Source organism: Triplophysa dalaica, chromosome 13, assembly GCF_015846415.1.
Source record: "Triplophysa dalaica isolate WHDGS20190420 chromosome 13, ASM1584641v1, whole genome shotgun sequence".
NCBI classification, from domain to species: domain Eukaryota; kingdom Metazoa; phylum Chordata; class Actinopteri; order Cypriniformes; family Nemacheilidae; genus Triplophysa; species Triplophysa dalaica.
In genome coordinates this window covers 9,872,027-9,890,795 of record NC_079554.1, presented here as the reverse complement: position 1 = coordinate 9,890,795, position 18,769 = coordinate 9,872,027, and the positions used below count along the sequence as shown (strand labels likewise).

At 38.0% G+C, this 18,769-nt stretch overlaps 1 protein-coding gene across 1 annotated transcript; it reads right to left on the bottom strand.

Annotated features, from left to right (window-relative positions):
- Positions 1-316: 316 nt before the first annotated feature.
- rhoj (ras homolog family member J) lies at positions 317-17,980 on the bottom strand. The gene is made up of 5 exons (XM_056764889.1): positions 17,352-17,980; positions 8,617-8,675; positions 4,774-4,938; positions 4,536-4,631; positions 317-3,624 (listed from the first exon to the last, which is right to left on the bottom strand). Exons 1-5 carry the CDS (start codon positions 17,563-17,565, stop codon positions 3,478-3,480), a joined length of 681 nt encoding a protein of 226 aa, XP_056620867.1. The 5' UTR covers positions 17,566-17,980; the 3' UTR covers positions 317-3,477.
- Between the last annotated feature and the right edge of the window lie 789 nt (positions 17,981-18,769).

Here is an 18,769-nt window from a genome sequence, read left to right as displayed (position 1 = left end):
CTTCTGGGTACCCCTTAAAACCCTCAGGGGAACACCAGACCCCAGTTTGAAACCTCTGGTCATAAAGAACCTTTTGCGTAGAATCCTTTGTTAAACATAGGATCTATAGATCAGTTTTGTTTTGGAACCACACAGCTAAAGATGACTCTTCTTTGGCAAAAAAGCATTAATGTACCAGTAGATGGCAGAAGGCTCATTTGAGTCAGACTGAGGCAGCTTTTCACATCAATGTGATGTACTGTATAGATAACAGTTCATCTAAAAAGTGATCAATCTTTTGTGAAGTAATGATTTGTAAAAAAAATTCACATCTATGCCTAAGGATTGTTATTTTATTAGATTTCATCACAACAAATAACACCATGAGTAAATGAGAACATGCGTGATTGATAATATAGATGCTATTATTAGGCATATAAAAAATTATTAGAAGATACAATATTTCTGTGCTGTGTCCTTTAACTGTTTAACATGTGTTATTGGGTGTAAAGTTGTAGGACTTGTGCCAGTATGCACAGTTGAAAAACTATTTTCAGACTTTAAAATGATCTTAGTGTATTGATTTTGCATTGGATTTTGCGTAGGCTGCGTACACTCATATCTTGCATGTTCCCCATCTATAGACGCAACCTTTCAGATGATACAGTTTACAATAAGCAACTAACAGGTTAGCTTTGCACTACCAACCCCCATAAGAACTGAAATGCATCCTATATAAAATACATTCATCAAGTGCATCTGGTATGTTTTTACACCTGTACACAAATTAATATTCAAAGAAACCACATTTAAATTTGATCACAAGCTTTACTCACTCCATACATGTTTATATATTTACAAATCATTTTTAGTTTTGGCAAAGGCTGTCACATTTTTGTAGCATATAAACGGATACATGAAATCTAAAGAAAAGCATACTAAAAAATATGACATACACTTCAAGTTCTGGCGACCAGTATCCAAAGACTGATCATCTATTTTGGGAGACCGTATATAAACAATTGCAAAGGACAATGCAAGGCACAGTGTCATAAGTGCACTTTAAAAAACAGAGTGAGGAAAACAAACTCTATGCTACATCAAAGGCAAGTGAACGAAGGCTCATCGTTCCTCTATAGAGCAGGTGTAATTCTTCATCCCGAGGAAGGTCACTAGCATCTTGTGGGCTCCGAAATGAAGTCCCTGAGGTCTAACTAAAGAACTAACCTGAAGAGCAATCATTAGAAATCGGTACCAGGTCTGGTGTCCATGGCTGACGCCATCTCATTGGACATTGGTAAAAGTGATAATGTGGAGACCTGCAAAATTCGTTCAAAGTTCTTTGGCTGATTGTTATTACCTTAAAGGTCCTTAGATTTTCACATGTGGCTGCTCAAAACAACCTGGGAAAGTACAGTGAGATATTTTTTACATGGTTCAGTCACAAAGTCCAAAACAAAACAGTAAGGGGATGTGTCCACCGAGGCGCATTTACGCGGCTGAAGACGGCAGGAGCCCGGCTAAAGACGGCCGCTGGGGGCGCAGCGTTCTGCCCAAAGTTGAGCATTTTCTACTATGGGCGCCCGGTCAAATGCCCACGCTGATCGTTGAAAAAAAGCATAGCACCAGCAATGAGCACAGCGTTTCCAATGAAAACAATTGAAAAAACACGTCGCCCGCAGGTGTAAATGCCTAGGTGGAAACATCCCCTAAGGGTTCCTATAACGTCCATACCGTTCAACGCACTGTATACCAAAATACAGTAGGGAACCAGTGAACATTTTGAAAACAAGACCACACATTTAGGCCACATGCATGAAAAGACACGTACAAAAACGACTTACAAGAGTGGATGATCATTGCTGGATTCTACACTCGAGACCGCAGCAGGCCTTCAACCCTGCAGAACAAAGCCATTTGTGTCTGAGCTGCTCTTTAAAGGGGAAAACACGGGGGTGTTGCTTCGGCCAGAGGCAAAACAGAACAGATACACACTGTATAGGGCTGATGCATCGTAAACCCATGACTGCTTCAGCTGAAACAGTGAACAACACACTTGTTTTTGGTCAGCGGGGCTGACTCATTCTTGAAAGTTGTAAATGACAACATTTTTTTGAAATGTGTGTAGGCAGATGCATTTCGGAAGACATCAGGATGAAATGCAGCCCCTCTAATCAAAATTTAAATGCTTGTGATAAATATTAAAATTACAGCGCTGTTGTATGGCACAGTTATCGATTATTTTAACACCTGTGATCAACAGAGAAACTGGTCTAATTGCTTGCAAATACGTGACTAAGGACACTTAAAACCACATACAATGGATGTTGTGTTAGCTTTGACATCTGTACACTAATGCATCTCTAATGCTTTATAGCATTTTTTGTGTCCAATCAAATGCAAAGGTAGACATCTCCTTTCCTGAAACCAACTAGCAAGTAACAAATCGCTGCTGTCCTACAGATACGTGTATCTCCAATCTTTATTATTAGTCAACCTTTCTGTTTGGCACTGCGTTTCGCAAATATCTAACCAATAACATGTTTGCTTGTCAAAACTGTATTTAATCATTTAAAAAGTAGGTTGTTTTTTCCATTAACTGAAAAATGAATGTGGACATCCGAGGTTTTGGAAGGACACCGTCGATATCATAGTTATTATTTATTGGATCAGCCCTTCATGTCCCACTAAAACTGGTTTCATAAAAATACATGTGACAGAAAACTTGTCAAGTTTTCATTATCAAAAAAATGCCTTTGAAATATAACGATTCATATGGCACAGTATACATAGTTTTGTTTTTGAATGTGTAGTTATGTTGTTGTCTATCTGAATTATTACGTGCTGATGTTAATTTTGACCCAGAAGACTAATGAATTGTGTTAAAGACACACTTGTCTCTCTTTCTCTCTCTCTCTCTTACTGTCTGGTCTCTTTAACATCTCTCTCTCTCTCTCTCTCTCTCTCTTTCTATTGATGAACTGGCAAGCCTCCAGGGAATTTCCCTTATTAACTGGCTCAAACTGCTGAAGCATCGACTGCAGAAAGAGCATAGTATTGATCTGAGGTGACTGAGAGAACCCGCCTTTACGGAGGAATGGATTTTTATTTTTTCATAAGCCTTGAGAAACCGTATAATGTACTGTGTTAAAAAAAAACAATGGCCCGGAGAAGAATCTGGCTATTTTTTGATTTGAGAATGAAGATGGTGCCGCACGTCAATTACTAGTAAAATTCTTTGGTTTGTGAACAGGTCCCTGCATGGCAATTGAGGAGGAGTGTGCGTATGGTACGTGGATTAAGGCACTTCAACAATTGTCAGAGTAGCTCCCTATTAGACACACGTACTGAGGGTACGACCGCTCACTGTCTTGAGGGACGAGCTGATGGAGAAAGGAAGGATGTGCACCAGGCTGGAGGTGGTTCGGAGGCTGGGGTCTGTGGTGTAGATGAAGCTCAGAAGGAGGCGTGGGTGTTCACAGTCGGAGATGTCTATCCTCACACGATAGCGCAGCAGTTCCTGCAGTGTGCACAACATCTTTTCTTTTTCTTGGGGCTGAAGATAGTCAAGATGGCCTCATCAAACACTGTCTTAAGTCCTTTCTGAGTCAGCGCTGAACACTCGAGATAGCACTGGGCTCCAATCTGTGGGTTATAACAAACAATGTTTGTAATATAAAAAGAAATTATGTTAATCCCAAAGTCCTTTTAAGGCAGTATTGCCACAAGGCGTACATGTTCGCAATGCCTCCGGGCAGCTAGTTACATCATAGCATGTCAACAGTCCTGTCTGCTTCAAAGGGGGAAAAATAATGTTTCTAAAAATCATCTTTCTCGAGGTCACTTCAGGTAAATTGCATGTGCACAGACTGGCAAGTGCCTCACAAGAGCCCAGTTCCAGAAAATCGTCAGTCATTATCGATTGACGATTGGCCGTTTTACTGGAAGGTGGGACATTGTTCCCTACAGTGGCCATATTGTAATGGAAGTGGGGCATCTTAATATCTATTATCTTTGGTTAATCCTTAGGTTACCCAAAGCAGATTTACCATTTATCTCTTGATCATTTTATAATTAATTTGACATTTAGATTATTTCCAATTCAACGCAAAGTACTGTAATTACACGTGTTTGTGTGTAAATCTTTGTTAATGTTAAAATGCAGAAATCGTGACATTGCAATACGTTTGAATCTTTTCCAAACTTTTTAAATTGAGGGTTTATGCTAATCAGGATTTACAAATGAATCCACATTTACAATAAACTGGATTCGTTCGTATTAGTAAGAAGATCAATTGTGTGCGCCGCACATGTTATGAATCTTTTGTTAAGATCTTTTCTGCACAAATAGGTGCTTGTTCATGAATTTGAACCACAGACCCAGGAGCAACCTGGGGTTAAGTGTTAAACTCAGCAAGTGTTAAACTCACAATGGTGGTAGTAAATGAATACACAATTGTAAGAATTTTTAAGGTCAAAATTGGAAAAGCACCGATATATCGGCCAATAATCGGTATCTGTCGAGAAAAGCAATTTCAAAATCAACATTACATCACCTCTCTTGACAGCTTGAGGCCCTGCTCATAGCTCAAAGGCTTCTCCTTCATATGAAGCAGGCGGGCCAGTGTCTTTGGGTCATCACGCAAGTCAATCTGAATAAAAAAGTAGAAATGTAAATGGTTATTCTATTTTTTGACAATTGATGTCAATTTTCTGATTAAATGATTTGTTTATAGGAAGCCCTTTACTGTATTAACTACAACCTTTCATATTTAGAACCTATATCTCTTGCACCTGTGTTCCGATGAGGATGTAAGGCACATGAGGCATGCAGGATTTGAGCTCGGGTACCCATTCCTCCTGCACATTGTGATAGGAAGCCGGATTCACGACGGAGAAGCAGATGAGAAAGACGTCAGTGTTGGGGTAGGAGAGGGGCCGCAGCTGGTTGTAATCCTCCTGTAACATAAGAAAGAATGGCTGCTATTCGTTCCATTGAGTTCATTTTTCTTACAGTTTAAATAGACGAAATATCATTTGGATTACATAATAATGTACAGTCAGGTTGTTATTGTCATAAAATAAAGTCATACAAGAAGATCAGGACCCCAATACAAAGCGGTTTACTAATTATACTGCTACTTTCTTAATAAATGAAGGGGCCTGAAATATTAATTTGAGTTTTAAATTTTCATTTTGTGAGAAAAAGGTTTCATGGAGCGCTACAAGACATGAAATTAGCAAATTTGAAATGGTTTACAAATCTCAACCACGGTCACAATCAAAAACCATCATTCATTAAAGAAACTCTGAACTCAACAGATGACAAACAGTGACAATGATATTAAATCATAAATTAAGCCAGCAAGAACTAAAACACTGATCTTTAAATGAAAAACAAATAAGAAACACAGAATTGAACATGCTGCAATGCATCTTGTGAACTTTCAAACTCTTTTAATATTTCTTGTTCAGAATACACTATTTTTGTAAAATGGACAAACTTTCTGCCGCATTTTGGCCAAAAATTTGAGATACTGAGTTCAGTCAACAAAATAATATTTCTTAGAAACATGTTTAGTCTAATTTTGTTCAGTATATCCAAAACAATCATTTGACTCCTTTAACTAAAAATGCTATAGTTCAAGTTACTTATTTATCTTTGTAGGGAGAACATTTTCCAAGTTGGATTTTTTACATGTTTTGAGAATTGTATTCAATTTCTGTGTATTTTCTACCTCTTAAGACATGAGAGCTCTCAGTTACACTGTCCTTAAGTGTTGAATGGTTATTCCATTCCATTCCATTTTCTACCGCTTATCCGAACTACCTCGGGTCACGGGGAGCCTGCGCCTATCTCAGGAGTCATCGGGCATCAAGGCAGGATACACCCTGGATGGAGTGCCAACCCATCGCAGGGCACACACACTCACTCGTTGAATGGTTATAATTAATGTTAAAATAAAGAAAGAATTATCAATTGAATGGAGACATCAGTTGCAGTACAGATATCAGAAAGTTGGGTTTTATTCAAATTACATTGACTTTTCAGGTAGCTTAAGTCAAAGCACAAAGTAAAATGCAGATCCTGAAGAATCCTACTTCACTAAATACATAACGTTCTAGTAGAATTGACAAAGACCACTATCAATACGCATGACTCTGTTCTCTAAAATAAAAACGAAGACATATATTTTAAATTAGGCCTTTAATGTCTCTGTGTTGAATGACAGCTCTGCACCAATGCCAGCATCCTGTAAAAGTCAGTTCTTCTGGAGTGCCATTGATCCCACAGCCAGTGATCAATAGAAGAGCAGGTCCAGACCTCACAAAGATGCTCCTCAGCATTGGTGTACTGCTTACTGTGGCAGATGTGCTAAATTAAAAAAGTTTAATTTACTCGACACTGTGCAAGCGCATCAGTCTGAGAGATATGAGAGCAACACATATTGAAACTCAAACTGTGCTTTCCAATTGATCTCTAAAGAATCAGTTATGAAACTGAACAGTATGCTAACATTAACTTTTGCTTAGTTTATTGCTACTTAAGGCAGAAATTGTTGTTGAAACGAAGTGTTTGTTTTGCATTAGCAGAGAAGTGATCCTTAAGTGGAACCGTGCACTGTGGGTGGGCCTACTGTAAATATGTATACTTATATACAGTATGAACGTACAGTACACTAATCTGTACCTTATAGTTCACCCTTATAGTTCCTCTTCCTCTTGTAATTTCAAACCTGTATGACTTTCTTCTGCAGAAAATATTTGGAAGAATGTTGGTAGCTAAACAACGATGACCGAATTTTTAACTATCCCTTTGTTAAAATCACTTAATGCAAGACTGCTTATGGATGTTTTGGTATAACCACTTATTATTTATTTATTTTTGTCTTTATTTATTTAAATGTATGCATTGCTAGAAACTTTCATGTATGTCATGACCTTGGTCAAACTGTCAAAGATGACAGACAGGTAATAATAAAGCAATAAGTCCCAAGAAGCCGTGGGTTACAGTGCATTTTATAACAGCTAAGGGGCGTTGTTAGAACCCCTTAGCTGTTATAAAATGCACTGTAACCCACGGCTTTGCGGGGGTTATGGCTTTTATAAAACAGTTACTCCATATGCTTAGCAAGGTGTCATTAAATAAAGTAAATAAAAAGATATTTAGGCTATGTGGTGCGGTCAGTCGTTATATATCAGGGTATTTTATAACGGCTTAGAACTCCGCTCAGCCAATCAGAATCAAGGACCAGAACTGGCAGTTTTATAAAATGATTTTTAAGTTAGTGCCACATCACCTAGGGATAGACAAAAGCACCCCAATACTTTAAAATGACTGCAATGATCATCATGGAAATAAAAAATTGGTTTAAAATGAATTCACTACCTATACACAAAAATACTCAAAAAGATGCCTAATTTTTTTAATTTGTGATCATTTAGAAGTTCAATTTTAGAGGTACGCTGATGTTTTATTCATCATCAATTTGTGCAGGTTATTTTCTCAAAACGTTTTTCTTGAAAATCTCCTCAAAAATAATGTTCCTCATACTGTATATGTTTTTGATATTACCAGTCAAAAGTTTTGGGACACCTGACTAAAATGTTTCTCATTATTTAAAAAAAAACGTTTGATCTGAAGGCTTATGATTAAATGTCTGAAATTTGAGTTTTCCTGTAGCTCAGTGGTAAGAGCATTGCGTTAACAACGCATACATGTAAATGTAAATGAAATTAGTTACTTAGACAAAAATATAATTTTGCAAACATACATGTTCTTTTGACATGATTATTAAATAAAAAATGTTTGGGAAATCGGATGACTTTGACTTAATAATGAATTTTACTCCTTTAATATAGTTAAAAAAGCATGCTGGATAAAATGACTAGAAAACATTTCTGCACTGGAGATGATAAAATATAACAGGTATACATTTCTTGATTTTTAATTAAACATAATTCCCATAGTTCCCTTTTTATTTCATAATTTTGATGAGTTTATTTTAATTATAAAATGTGGGGAAAATATAAACACATCGTGCATAAGTGTAAACTTTTGACCGGTACAATTTGTTGCAATATCCATTCTAAAATGAATCTATGGTCCCTCAATATGGGACAGATAATGTCTGAAGACACATGAGAAGAGTAAATGTGGACGTATCTTTACTGGTCTTTGATTTTCAGATTCAGATCTTCAGGCTAAAGCTGACTAGTCTTGTGAGTTTCTCTTTGAAGATCTACTGCCATGAGCCAAAAACCAAAATCATTACAGTGACGCAGAAGCGACATAACAAACCAAGCATTGATGTGATTATACAGCTGGCAGTTTAATTAACAACATTATTCACAACATGTTGTAAATTGGACTATTAAACTTGAGTTCACTGCACTGCCATTCGAACTGAGTTTACACTCATCTTGAGACTATTGTTACAGGTAGTGCTTGAGATCAGTTATATTGTTAAAGTTAAATATTCAGGCACTTGTTTAACCAAGTGTTAAATAACACCATTCAATTTAGTCAAACCAAAATAGTCAAACGCTGAGGTTTTGTTCTCATTATGAAGTTTACCATACACTAATATTATGTTATGTTATTATGCTATACGGAGCTATGAAATATTATCTTACCTGTCCAGCAGTATCGTACAATCCCAGCAAGTGCTGCTTCCCAGATACTATTACATTTACTGAAAAAAAGAAGACAGGTTGTTACATTAAATAACACATTTTCAAGTTTAAAAAGTTTATGTGCTCAGTGTTGTAACACAGCTCTCTGATGTGCTTCCAGAATTCGCTGTTTGGTTGGTTGGGAACAAAGGTTGATATGGACCAGCACAGCTGTCAACGGCAAGGGGTGTTGGGTTTTGGAAAAGATTGCGTGTGTGTAACGTTTCGTTGTGCGTGGTGGTGAGGGCGAGAGAAAGGCTGTGTTGATACAACCGAAAGAAAAAACCCAAACAGGCCGGTCTTTTTTCATCAAACAAGACACAACGATGGAAAATTCTGCTAAGTAACATTTGGACTGAACATGAATTTCACTGAGTTATACAAGAAGCCAAGTTTCAAGTGTATCAATCTTTAATTTGTTCGAACAAGTCACAGAGGGACAAACAGAGTTCATCTGAACATGCCCAACGAATACACATCTGACACCATCTTTTATACATTGTTCCCAAGTCGTTATCACAGTTTAAACAAATCATCTTTTACCTGACATCACCTTCTACATCACCTTTTTTCAGCCTGTCCCTCTGCGTTCGCCGCCGTTTTTTTTCAGGCCTACCATATTAGGATTTAATCATAGCGAGCGCCTCTCAAAAGCAGGTGCCTCTTTATCTTGACACTTTTCGGGGGATTTCGGACGATACATGATTTAACCTGGTTTTTATTAAAAATGAGCTCATTGCTCATTAAACTTCTCTACAAAAGTGTGTGTGGTGTACGTACAGTTCCTGTCTTAGTGTGATAAGATATTTGGTGTGTCTGGAGGTGTTCAAGTGTTCAAACTCATACATGAGGCCCATAGCCCATATTATTTCAGAAGAACACATGAAACCTTTAACAAACTAAATGTAGTATTTTATATAAGAAAACTCAATACTATAATTAGAAATCTTAAATGTATTATTTTATATAAAACAACTCAGTAATGTATTTATTAAAACCACCATATGATCAAACAAAAGGGTCACTTTGAAGGAATTTGTTTTTCGAGTTTCTTTCCCATGGGGTCTTCAGAAGAGACTACAGCACAAGAAAAAAAAGCTAATTTGTTTAATGGCTTTTGCCATGTCCTACACCTGCATTGTTCAGGTTCAAGTGTGCATTTTACATTTCTGTCATGTTCAAAATACTGTTAAAATAATATTTGGAAGTTCAATTATAATATTGTAAAAAAAACATGGTTGGAATAAAAATATTCCTAACTGAACTAAAATAGCCCCTATAAGATTGTTCATGCCTCCAGTTCCTTTAAAGAAACCCTAGGGGCTCTATGATTTTCTGGAATACTGATGTTCCCATTCAATGCCTCAGGTAAATCCCAGGATTTCATTCAATACATGGTAACCCACCAGCTTCATTCAGTTCTTATCACAAACGCACTGAAGACAGACCTGGATAAACCAGAGACCCCCCCCCCACCGCAAACCAAAGCTATAGATATAACCATAAATGGCTTCACTACTGGAGATGTGACTATACAAGAAGATAGCAGAGAGGAGACAATAATCCTGCATACCACAAGGAAACACAAGTAGTAAAATAATCAAAATTTAGATCATTCGAATTAAAAACTCACAATTAATGACAAAACAGACAAGTAACCACTGATCCTAAAAATATAATTCCACCTATAGAAAAACCCAAATTGACAAGGATACCGAAAGTGATGTCTGGAGGGGAAATGTGCACAATATTAAAGTTTTAATGACACTCAATGTTTAAGTAAGGCATTCAAATAAAAGTTAGCGCTGTAAAAAAATATTTGCTTTAATTTTAATTCTTTTAGGTGAACCATCCCAACGTTTTAAAATACAATCAGTTTGTCAGTTTGAACTGTGTCAGTTCCAATGTTTTGTCCTAATTTTCAGACCAGTAATGTTTTTCTTAGCTATGTTAATAAAAGATACTTAAAAACCCGACTTTAACTAAGACCAATCCCTGCCTGTCAAACCAGGCCTATATGTTATATTTTAATAATAAAAAAGGTTCACAGTGAACAAAGCACATTGAACAGTCAGTTTAAGTTATAATTTTTTATGGATCAGCTTGTTTTTTTAATTAAAAAAGCCATTCTCCTTTATGCAAAAGTTGTTTTTTTCCTCTCTTAAATTCCAGGCACAATTCAACCTCACGCACGCACAAATTACATTTTTAATTATATATTCAAATAATGGTAAAGAGGTCGACTATCTTTGGGCAGACACCACTTTTGGCCACTACTGTACTTTTCCTGTCAGATAAGTCAGTGTAGGGTGAACCCAATCGCTGTAGACTGTTAGACAACACTGTCACATAAACAGCAGTTCTCTGATGGACGACAACATTGATTCTATGTATTCTGTTATGCGTCATGTAATGAAACAAAAACTCTGTGTTTGTAAGATCTTTAAAAGGAATTTAATTTGGAAAGAGTCGCATTTTCTGTCCCCTGAACGAGGAATGCATTCTTGAGACACGGTTTGATATACATCAATTTAACAGTTCAGGTAAGCCAGTGGCGTGATAAGCACCAGATAGAACCCTTTAAAGACACAGCAGACCCCTACAGCGGTCTTTATGCACCGCTTTTTGGTTTCACTTGACCATGCAAAGCACTTGTTTCATAAATGATGTGTACAATTAAGAAGGGACTATGTGCCCTTAGAGGCTAAGGGGCACTTTTGAAAATCAAATGAAATATTCAGTCGTATCTAAAACTAATCTCAAGGCTATATTTAGCCTCTTAAAGGAGCATGTGGTGGGGTCAACAATGAAGGGTGTGCGAGCGCCTCCAGGGTCACGTTTTTCTAGAAGATACGACGAGGCATTTCAGCTGTGAGAAGATGTCCGGACATTATTGTGATTAGATGTTCTGAGAAGTTGTTCCCCTGTGGAGCCTGAGGACGAAACCGAAATTGTGGCCATGAGTCTGTCGCTGGATATCAGCTGTTCCTGGCAGGTCCATTTACAAGCACAATAGTCTTCGCCTCGAGGGGCCTGGCTAAATAAGGAATATACACCCAGCGTTTGATCTCACGGTGCAGTGCAGGCTCCGACTCTCACTAAGCCTATAAGCGAGGTGAACTCTTATGAGACCGAGTCAGCGTGAGGTAAAAGATTGAGAAACAGATGACATCTGTGCAAGGGAGAGAGAACGTGCACGTGGGTGGAGATGGAGAAGGTTCGCTGAGACTCTGAGTTAGACTCTCAGCTGTTGTTTCTGATCAGCTGCCTCTCCCCGAGAGCTTTCTCCAAACCCCAGCCCCCATTCTGTGGCCTGGAGAGAACGGAATGTTTACAGTCTAACCTCGAGCCCGGTCCGATGTTGTGAAACGTGATTTGGGGTGTCAGAGAACCCCCCTGCGTGCCCCTACAGGCCTCTTCACAGTATTCTTTAAACATCTTTTCTCGTTCACAGATGGCCAGGGACATTTGAGGAGACCGCAACAGCCACCTTACTGAAATCGCCCCATGAGAGGTAAACAATTGTGTACATTTTCACATGGTAATTTCAACAGAGTCTTTTCTATTTAAATTCAGACATTTCCCACTCCGGCACCAATGCATTAAGACCCCAGTATCAACCATTTGCTGTGGTTTCTTAATTACTGTGCTCGCCCGTAAATGCCACTCATTCTGAAAGTTGGAGAGTATCCAATAAATAAATACCTGTGACATTCTCTTTCAGCAATAAATTTGGCTTTGCTCTTACACATCTGTAGAATCATTTGCATTTAAATAAACAGGCAGGATTACTCAACTGGAAAAGGGAATAAGGTTAACACAAATCATCACAACCCCAAATCACTACCATACACATAAAGGCGAGCTCAAAGGACGCTCAAAGCATACAAACCTTTTCTATACATCATGGTCATCATATATCATACATCATATTGCAGCCAAGTAATCAATAGGGTGAATAGTGCTGGGTTTTGCCCAATATTCTGGTTTCTTTCAACCCATGGTTGGGTTAAATATGTACATTTTCTACCCATAAATTTGCTCTTTTTTTTAAAAAACTAATTTTGTTTATTTATAGAAGTAAAAAAAATATATATTTAAGTACAAATTGAATGTGTGACGATGGAGAATTAAGAACATTATGGAAGTATACTTAAATAAAGTCAACTTAGTGCTCTTTTCACCTGGGTAAATTAATTTAACCCACCGGTTGGGTTTTTCCCTGTTCTGATCCAAACAGATGTAAGATTTGTACCTAGAAAAAATGATTAATACTTCCAGTGACTTGTGCTTGCAGTGTGGTGATGTGTGCATTGTTTTATTTTTAGAATTGACCATTTCTAGAGCAAAGTTAGATTTCAAAACCTTCTGTCACTTGTGTTTCTATAAGAGACACTCTTGGGTCACAGGGCAGATGAAGCCACTGGGATTTTTCTTCATTTGATTCCTGTTGCTGCAGCACTGTTCCTGCCAGAGTGTCTAAGTGCAGGAAATACGAATGAACATTTTGCGTTGTCTATCAAAAAATTTCATTAATGTGATTAATTTTGTGATTTCCGAAGCCAAGAGTGTGAGCGTGGGCCCTTACACAGCACTTATAGTGAAACTGAGCGTTTTCTTTTTTTAGTGGTGAAATGCGGTAAGTCTATACAGTCAAATAATCAATGTGTATAATATGAATGGCATCCAAAAACAGAAATTATGTCATCATTTATTCACCCTCATGTTATTTAAAACCTGAATATTAGTTTTTCTTCTGGGAACACAAAATAAGATATTTTGAGAAATGTCTCAGTGATTTTGTGTCCATATGATGGAAGTCAATGTGGGCTAATGTTGTTCGGTTACCATCGTTCTTCAGAATATCTTTTGAAAAAGAAAAGAAAGTCACACAAGTTTTAACTTACATGAAGGTAACTAAATGAAATCATATTCATGTTTGGTTAAACTTCTTGTAATTAATGCCTGTAATTCATACAAATATATTTTGAATTGCTTCATCAGACAATATCTTAATCCTTTTTGTTGTGGTTCTCTAAAGATGTAAAACCCCCGAGATCAGAATTTTAACTAAACTGGAACTATGTTGATATCTATTTAACACACTCTGCCTCTATTCTAAAGAGTCTCAAATGACTGAAGCATAATGAGAAAACAATAGGTGTTAAATTAGTGATCCGTACCCGTGCGGCACCAGCGGTGCTGAATGGAGTGATATAGGGCGGGGCAGAAAATTTGGAAAGAAAAGCATAAAATTGCATAAATACGGTAAACATTATGCTTGATTTGAACCGCAAGCGTGATATGAGCTACCAACAAAAGCAGCAACTTCAGATTTCTAGAATATTAGTTATGATTTGCGTATAAAAGCTTACGCTTTCCAAACCCTATAAGTCAGTTTGGAAGTCCAAAGGAGTGATTTATCAAAGAAAGCCTTCCATCTGTTTTGGCCATTTAAATAAGTACGCCAAAAGTATGTTACTCCATGTACAGTTCACGGCAGTATCATTGGCAGATTAGCTGATTTTGTTAGTGGTATACTGGGAACGTCAACAGACGATGAGTCATCTCGTAACACATTAGCAGGCACCGTGTTATGGAGTGGGAATGTCATCCGTTTTGTTTTGGACAAGGGAATTCAGATCCCAAGGGATTAATGGACGGAAATCACAGTCCCTCGGGCAGAGCACCAGCTCTGGTGGATTGCAGAGATAATGAGTATCAGTTCACTCCCTGAAATGTCAAACAATGTTGCCTGAATACAAGAAAATTCCCCATTTCCTAATTCATTACATTATTGCGTATAATCAAATTTACAACCAGCAATTCAAATAAGCAGCTCGCCATTTAATGCATTTTGAAAATATCCATAAAAAAAGATTTCCTCACTGAATTTTGAGATGATTTTTTATATTTTCTATTTCACTTTTTCTATAGCTGCTGAACAATGAATGGAATAAATGACAGTTTCTAGAAACAATTCTAGCATAACCGCACAGTAAAGCTTTGAGTGGCCTACAATGGGAGCTCTGTGCTCTTTAGTCTGGCCATGAAGCCACTGTGTGACAATTCACTACTTTTTTATGATGCCGTGTCAACACCACATCCATGTGAAAACAGCAATTGAGCCCTAATGTGAATGCAGGCAATTGATTGGTCCGGCGTCCCGTTGTATGTAGAGGAACAATATTGCCTCTATTCTCTCGCACTCTACATCTCTATTACGCTCTGCAAGAACTTCTGTGGGACTTTGCATAAATACCCAATGATGTGTAGAGTGCTGATCCCAGAAAATCTCTCTGTATGAATAAATAACAGTCTATAATTTAATTCAGGTCAGGCCACTTTAAAGGAGTAGTTCACCTTCGAAATGAAAATTCTGTCATCATTTCTGTCATATCTGTCATCATTTCATCTTCTTTTGTGTTCTGCAGAAGAAAGAAAGTTATACACTTTTGAAATGACAAGAGGGTGAGTAAATGATGACAGCATTTTTATTTTGAAGGTGAACTCCTTTAAAGGGATTTACTGGATTGTGTAAATGCTTCCTTGAATGTGCTGTAAATTACACCTTTCAACTCCAAAAAGTGCTTAAGTGGTTTTCAATTGGAATTCATAACTGCTTGCCAGCCAGTACACAATTAAACAAATAAAAGTAAATTTATGGTCTCTCCACTGTTTCATGTCCACATAGTTGAAGCGCATAATTTTTGAGACACAAGTAATAAGAAAATCGCACATTTAATTGGTGTTTTCATACTTCCTGTAAATCTTTCCATCTCATTCAGCTCCCAAGAGTTTACCACTTGAGGTTTAACTCATTATTTGGCTTTAAAGAGATCAGTCAGTGGAGTCCTGAGCCTTCACTGGCCAGCTGGAGAAAATTACAACACAGGATACTATTAAAAATTTACCAAAAAGGAAAAGTGTCCTTTTTGGCACAGCCCCGATATACACGCCTTTAGTGATTATATGGACCATTAGAAAGAAACGTGTCTTAGACAGTGCTTTGTCAACACCCATTTAGAACTTCCGCTTATAATAAAAATCGGAGGGACGCGTATAATCAATCACTTCCAGACAAAATGCAATATTTTTTAGTTTTGTCTTTGCCACCTCACACTATTCAGCATCAAGCAAACAAGAACATTCTAACATCTATCAATACTGCCTTAAAGAGATTTTTCTGTAAATCCTAAATATGAAATTACAGCTACAACCCTCTAGTACCTTCTGTTTTTCTATTATAAGAATAGCACATATGAAATAGACATAATGTTTTTTTAGTGAGGTTTAAAACATGCAGTGCATTAATAAAGCATTTTTCTAAATAATACATTACATGACTAAAAATAGATTAACCTTAAAATGAATATGAATGTTCTGTTAATTCTTGATTTTGAAACTGACATTGAGGGTTTAGATAAAACAGTCTTCTGAGGAACTTACTCGTGTGGAAAAGGTTTTGAGGCACCTTTACAACCCGGTACATTTAAAGTGATTCTTCACCCAAGAATGAAAATTCTTCGAGTTGCTCCAAATGTTTCGTTGTTTTGATGAACACACAGGAATATATTTGGAATAATGCTTATAACCAAACAGAACCCATTGACTCCCATAGTAGGAAATATTACTTTATCATTTATTTGGTATGTTGAAGACAAATGAAGACACTTTGAAGAATGTAGGACAGCACACGGTTCTAGGGCACCTTGACTATCGTTGTTTTTCCCTACTATAGTAGTCACACCCATTGACTACCATGAGATCTGTTTGGTTATAACCATTATTCCAAATATCTTTCTCTGTGTTCATCAGAACAAAGAAATTAATGCACAAAAATCTGTCTTCATTTACTCACCCTGAGATTGTTCCAAACATGTATGTGTTTATTTGTTCTGCTTAACACAAAGGAATGTACACTATTTGGTAGAATGTCAGTAACCGGGCAGATCTCCTATAGTATTTATCTTCTTTTTTGTTTAGCAGAACAAAGACATGTATATAGGTTTGGAACAATCTGAGGGTCAGTAAATAATGACAGAATGGTGAACTATTACTTTAAGAGGACATTTGAGGGTATTCCCCCAGTGGGGCAATGATGAATTTCTATATATATTTCTATATTTTCTATATCTATTGTATTTTAACAGGGCACACCATAACAAAACAGAACAGTCTGGACCAGCAACTCCTTACTTGTCATTCTTCCACTCAAGTTGTTTGAAGAAGGTTCTTTGTAAAAGTCATGATGTTGGAACAGAGATATAATCACTCACAGAGGATGTTGGGGCTCAATTACCCTCATAATATACTCAACGTATTCATGCTTATGGCAGAGGGGTTTCCCCAGCAGATGACCAAAGCTTCTATGCCTTGTGTTCAGACACAAATAGAGCGTTCAAACACTCACATTTCTTCTGATCAACAGGTTGCGCGAGCTCTTACTGATGCGCGGCTCTTTACTCACAGACGCGCAATACTTTCTGAGCCCTCGTGTCTTCTGCTTTAACCTTATCTAATAATCTTTGCGTTGACTGCTCTATCGGCCCTCAGTCCTCGCTCTGGCAGTCGGATACATCTCCTCTTTCACACAGCTATTCTTGGGACCGTCCCCTTACTCGACTGAAGTGGGGGTCGTACTTGAGGATTAGACATTTGGAACACTTCATAAAAACAGGTTTTGAGCATCTTACCCACATAGTGATCGAATACAGTCGGCACATATTCCTCCGGAAATGCATCGTTTGCGTAACTCATCAGCAAACAGGTTTTCCCGACCGCTCCGTCGCCGACCACGACACATTTCAACATCTTTATGGCCGCGATATCGAGAGGATCACACCGCTCGCTTCCATCCTCAACCATTTCCACAGCATTCTGCCTACTTTTCGAGCCGAGAGTAGGCATGATAGTTGTCCTGAAGTCTTTATACTAAATTCCCCAAACCACTCACAAAATCAGAACATATCCCGATACTGTAAACCGTAACCGTACGTGAAACACTCGACTTGACGTGACTCGTGAGTCGATCAGTGCCCGATCAAATCCGTCCAGTAAGGTGACCCGCGCGTTAGCTCTCGCTCCCCAAACAATCCGACGCCATTGACAGCAGTTGTATTCGAACTTGCGATAACTCCTACGACTTGCATGCCGTTGTTTCTCTAGTCCAACGACGGAACCGCGTATCTGGCCACGTTTTATTCCCCCGATACTCCAAACAGCTTTTTACATTCGCCCCTGCGCGGTAACGCATCGTCAGTGTCAGGAAATCATTGGTTTCCTTGAGATTCCATATTAGGCAGGAGTGGGTTGGGAACAATAGGGGCTCTGTCCGCAGCCCACTCAGACAGGCAAACTTCGAGCGCAGGAGGGAGGAGGCTTTATCCCAACTCTCTGCATTTCCTAAAATATGGCGTGGAGAGAAGGATTCCAGGTGTTTCGCCAAACTCCACATATGTGCTTTCTTTCTTTAGTTCTTTCTTTCTTTCTTTCTTTCTTTTATGCATCATCATTCTAGGAAATCTGCTCATTGTTAACTTATTATACAACCACAAAGCCTACGACTAGTTAATTAATGTCATATTTACATTTAGACATTTGGCAGACGCTTTTATCCAAAGCGACTTACATTGCTTTATCCTATACATTTTACATAGGTATTTGCAATCCCCTGGGATCGAACCCACAACCTACGCAATGCTCTTACCAGCTACAGGAAAGCTCAAATTATTGTCTTACAATATAAAAAGGTTTATAGATTGTTTATGAAGAATAGCGTAGGCTACTTTAGACATGGAGCAAGTAGTCTTGTAGTTAACATTACTCGTGACCGTCCTTCCTTATAACATTCTGAAGCTAAAAGTTCGCATTCTTCACATAAAATCTGACATTATTTACAGGAGCCTTATAACTCTCAGTTTCTATGTTTCTACATCACGCTCAATACGCAACATCTGTTGCATGTCAGTATCTCCATGGCACCGGGCATCGAGCGCGAGATTCCTATGCCAGTCAGTTTTTTATTTTTACAGTACGCAAGTGCGCAGGCGCGTTCATCCAGGGGCGCACGGAGCCTGCAGAGCTGCGAGTGCTCCTTGGTACAAAGGACCCA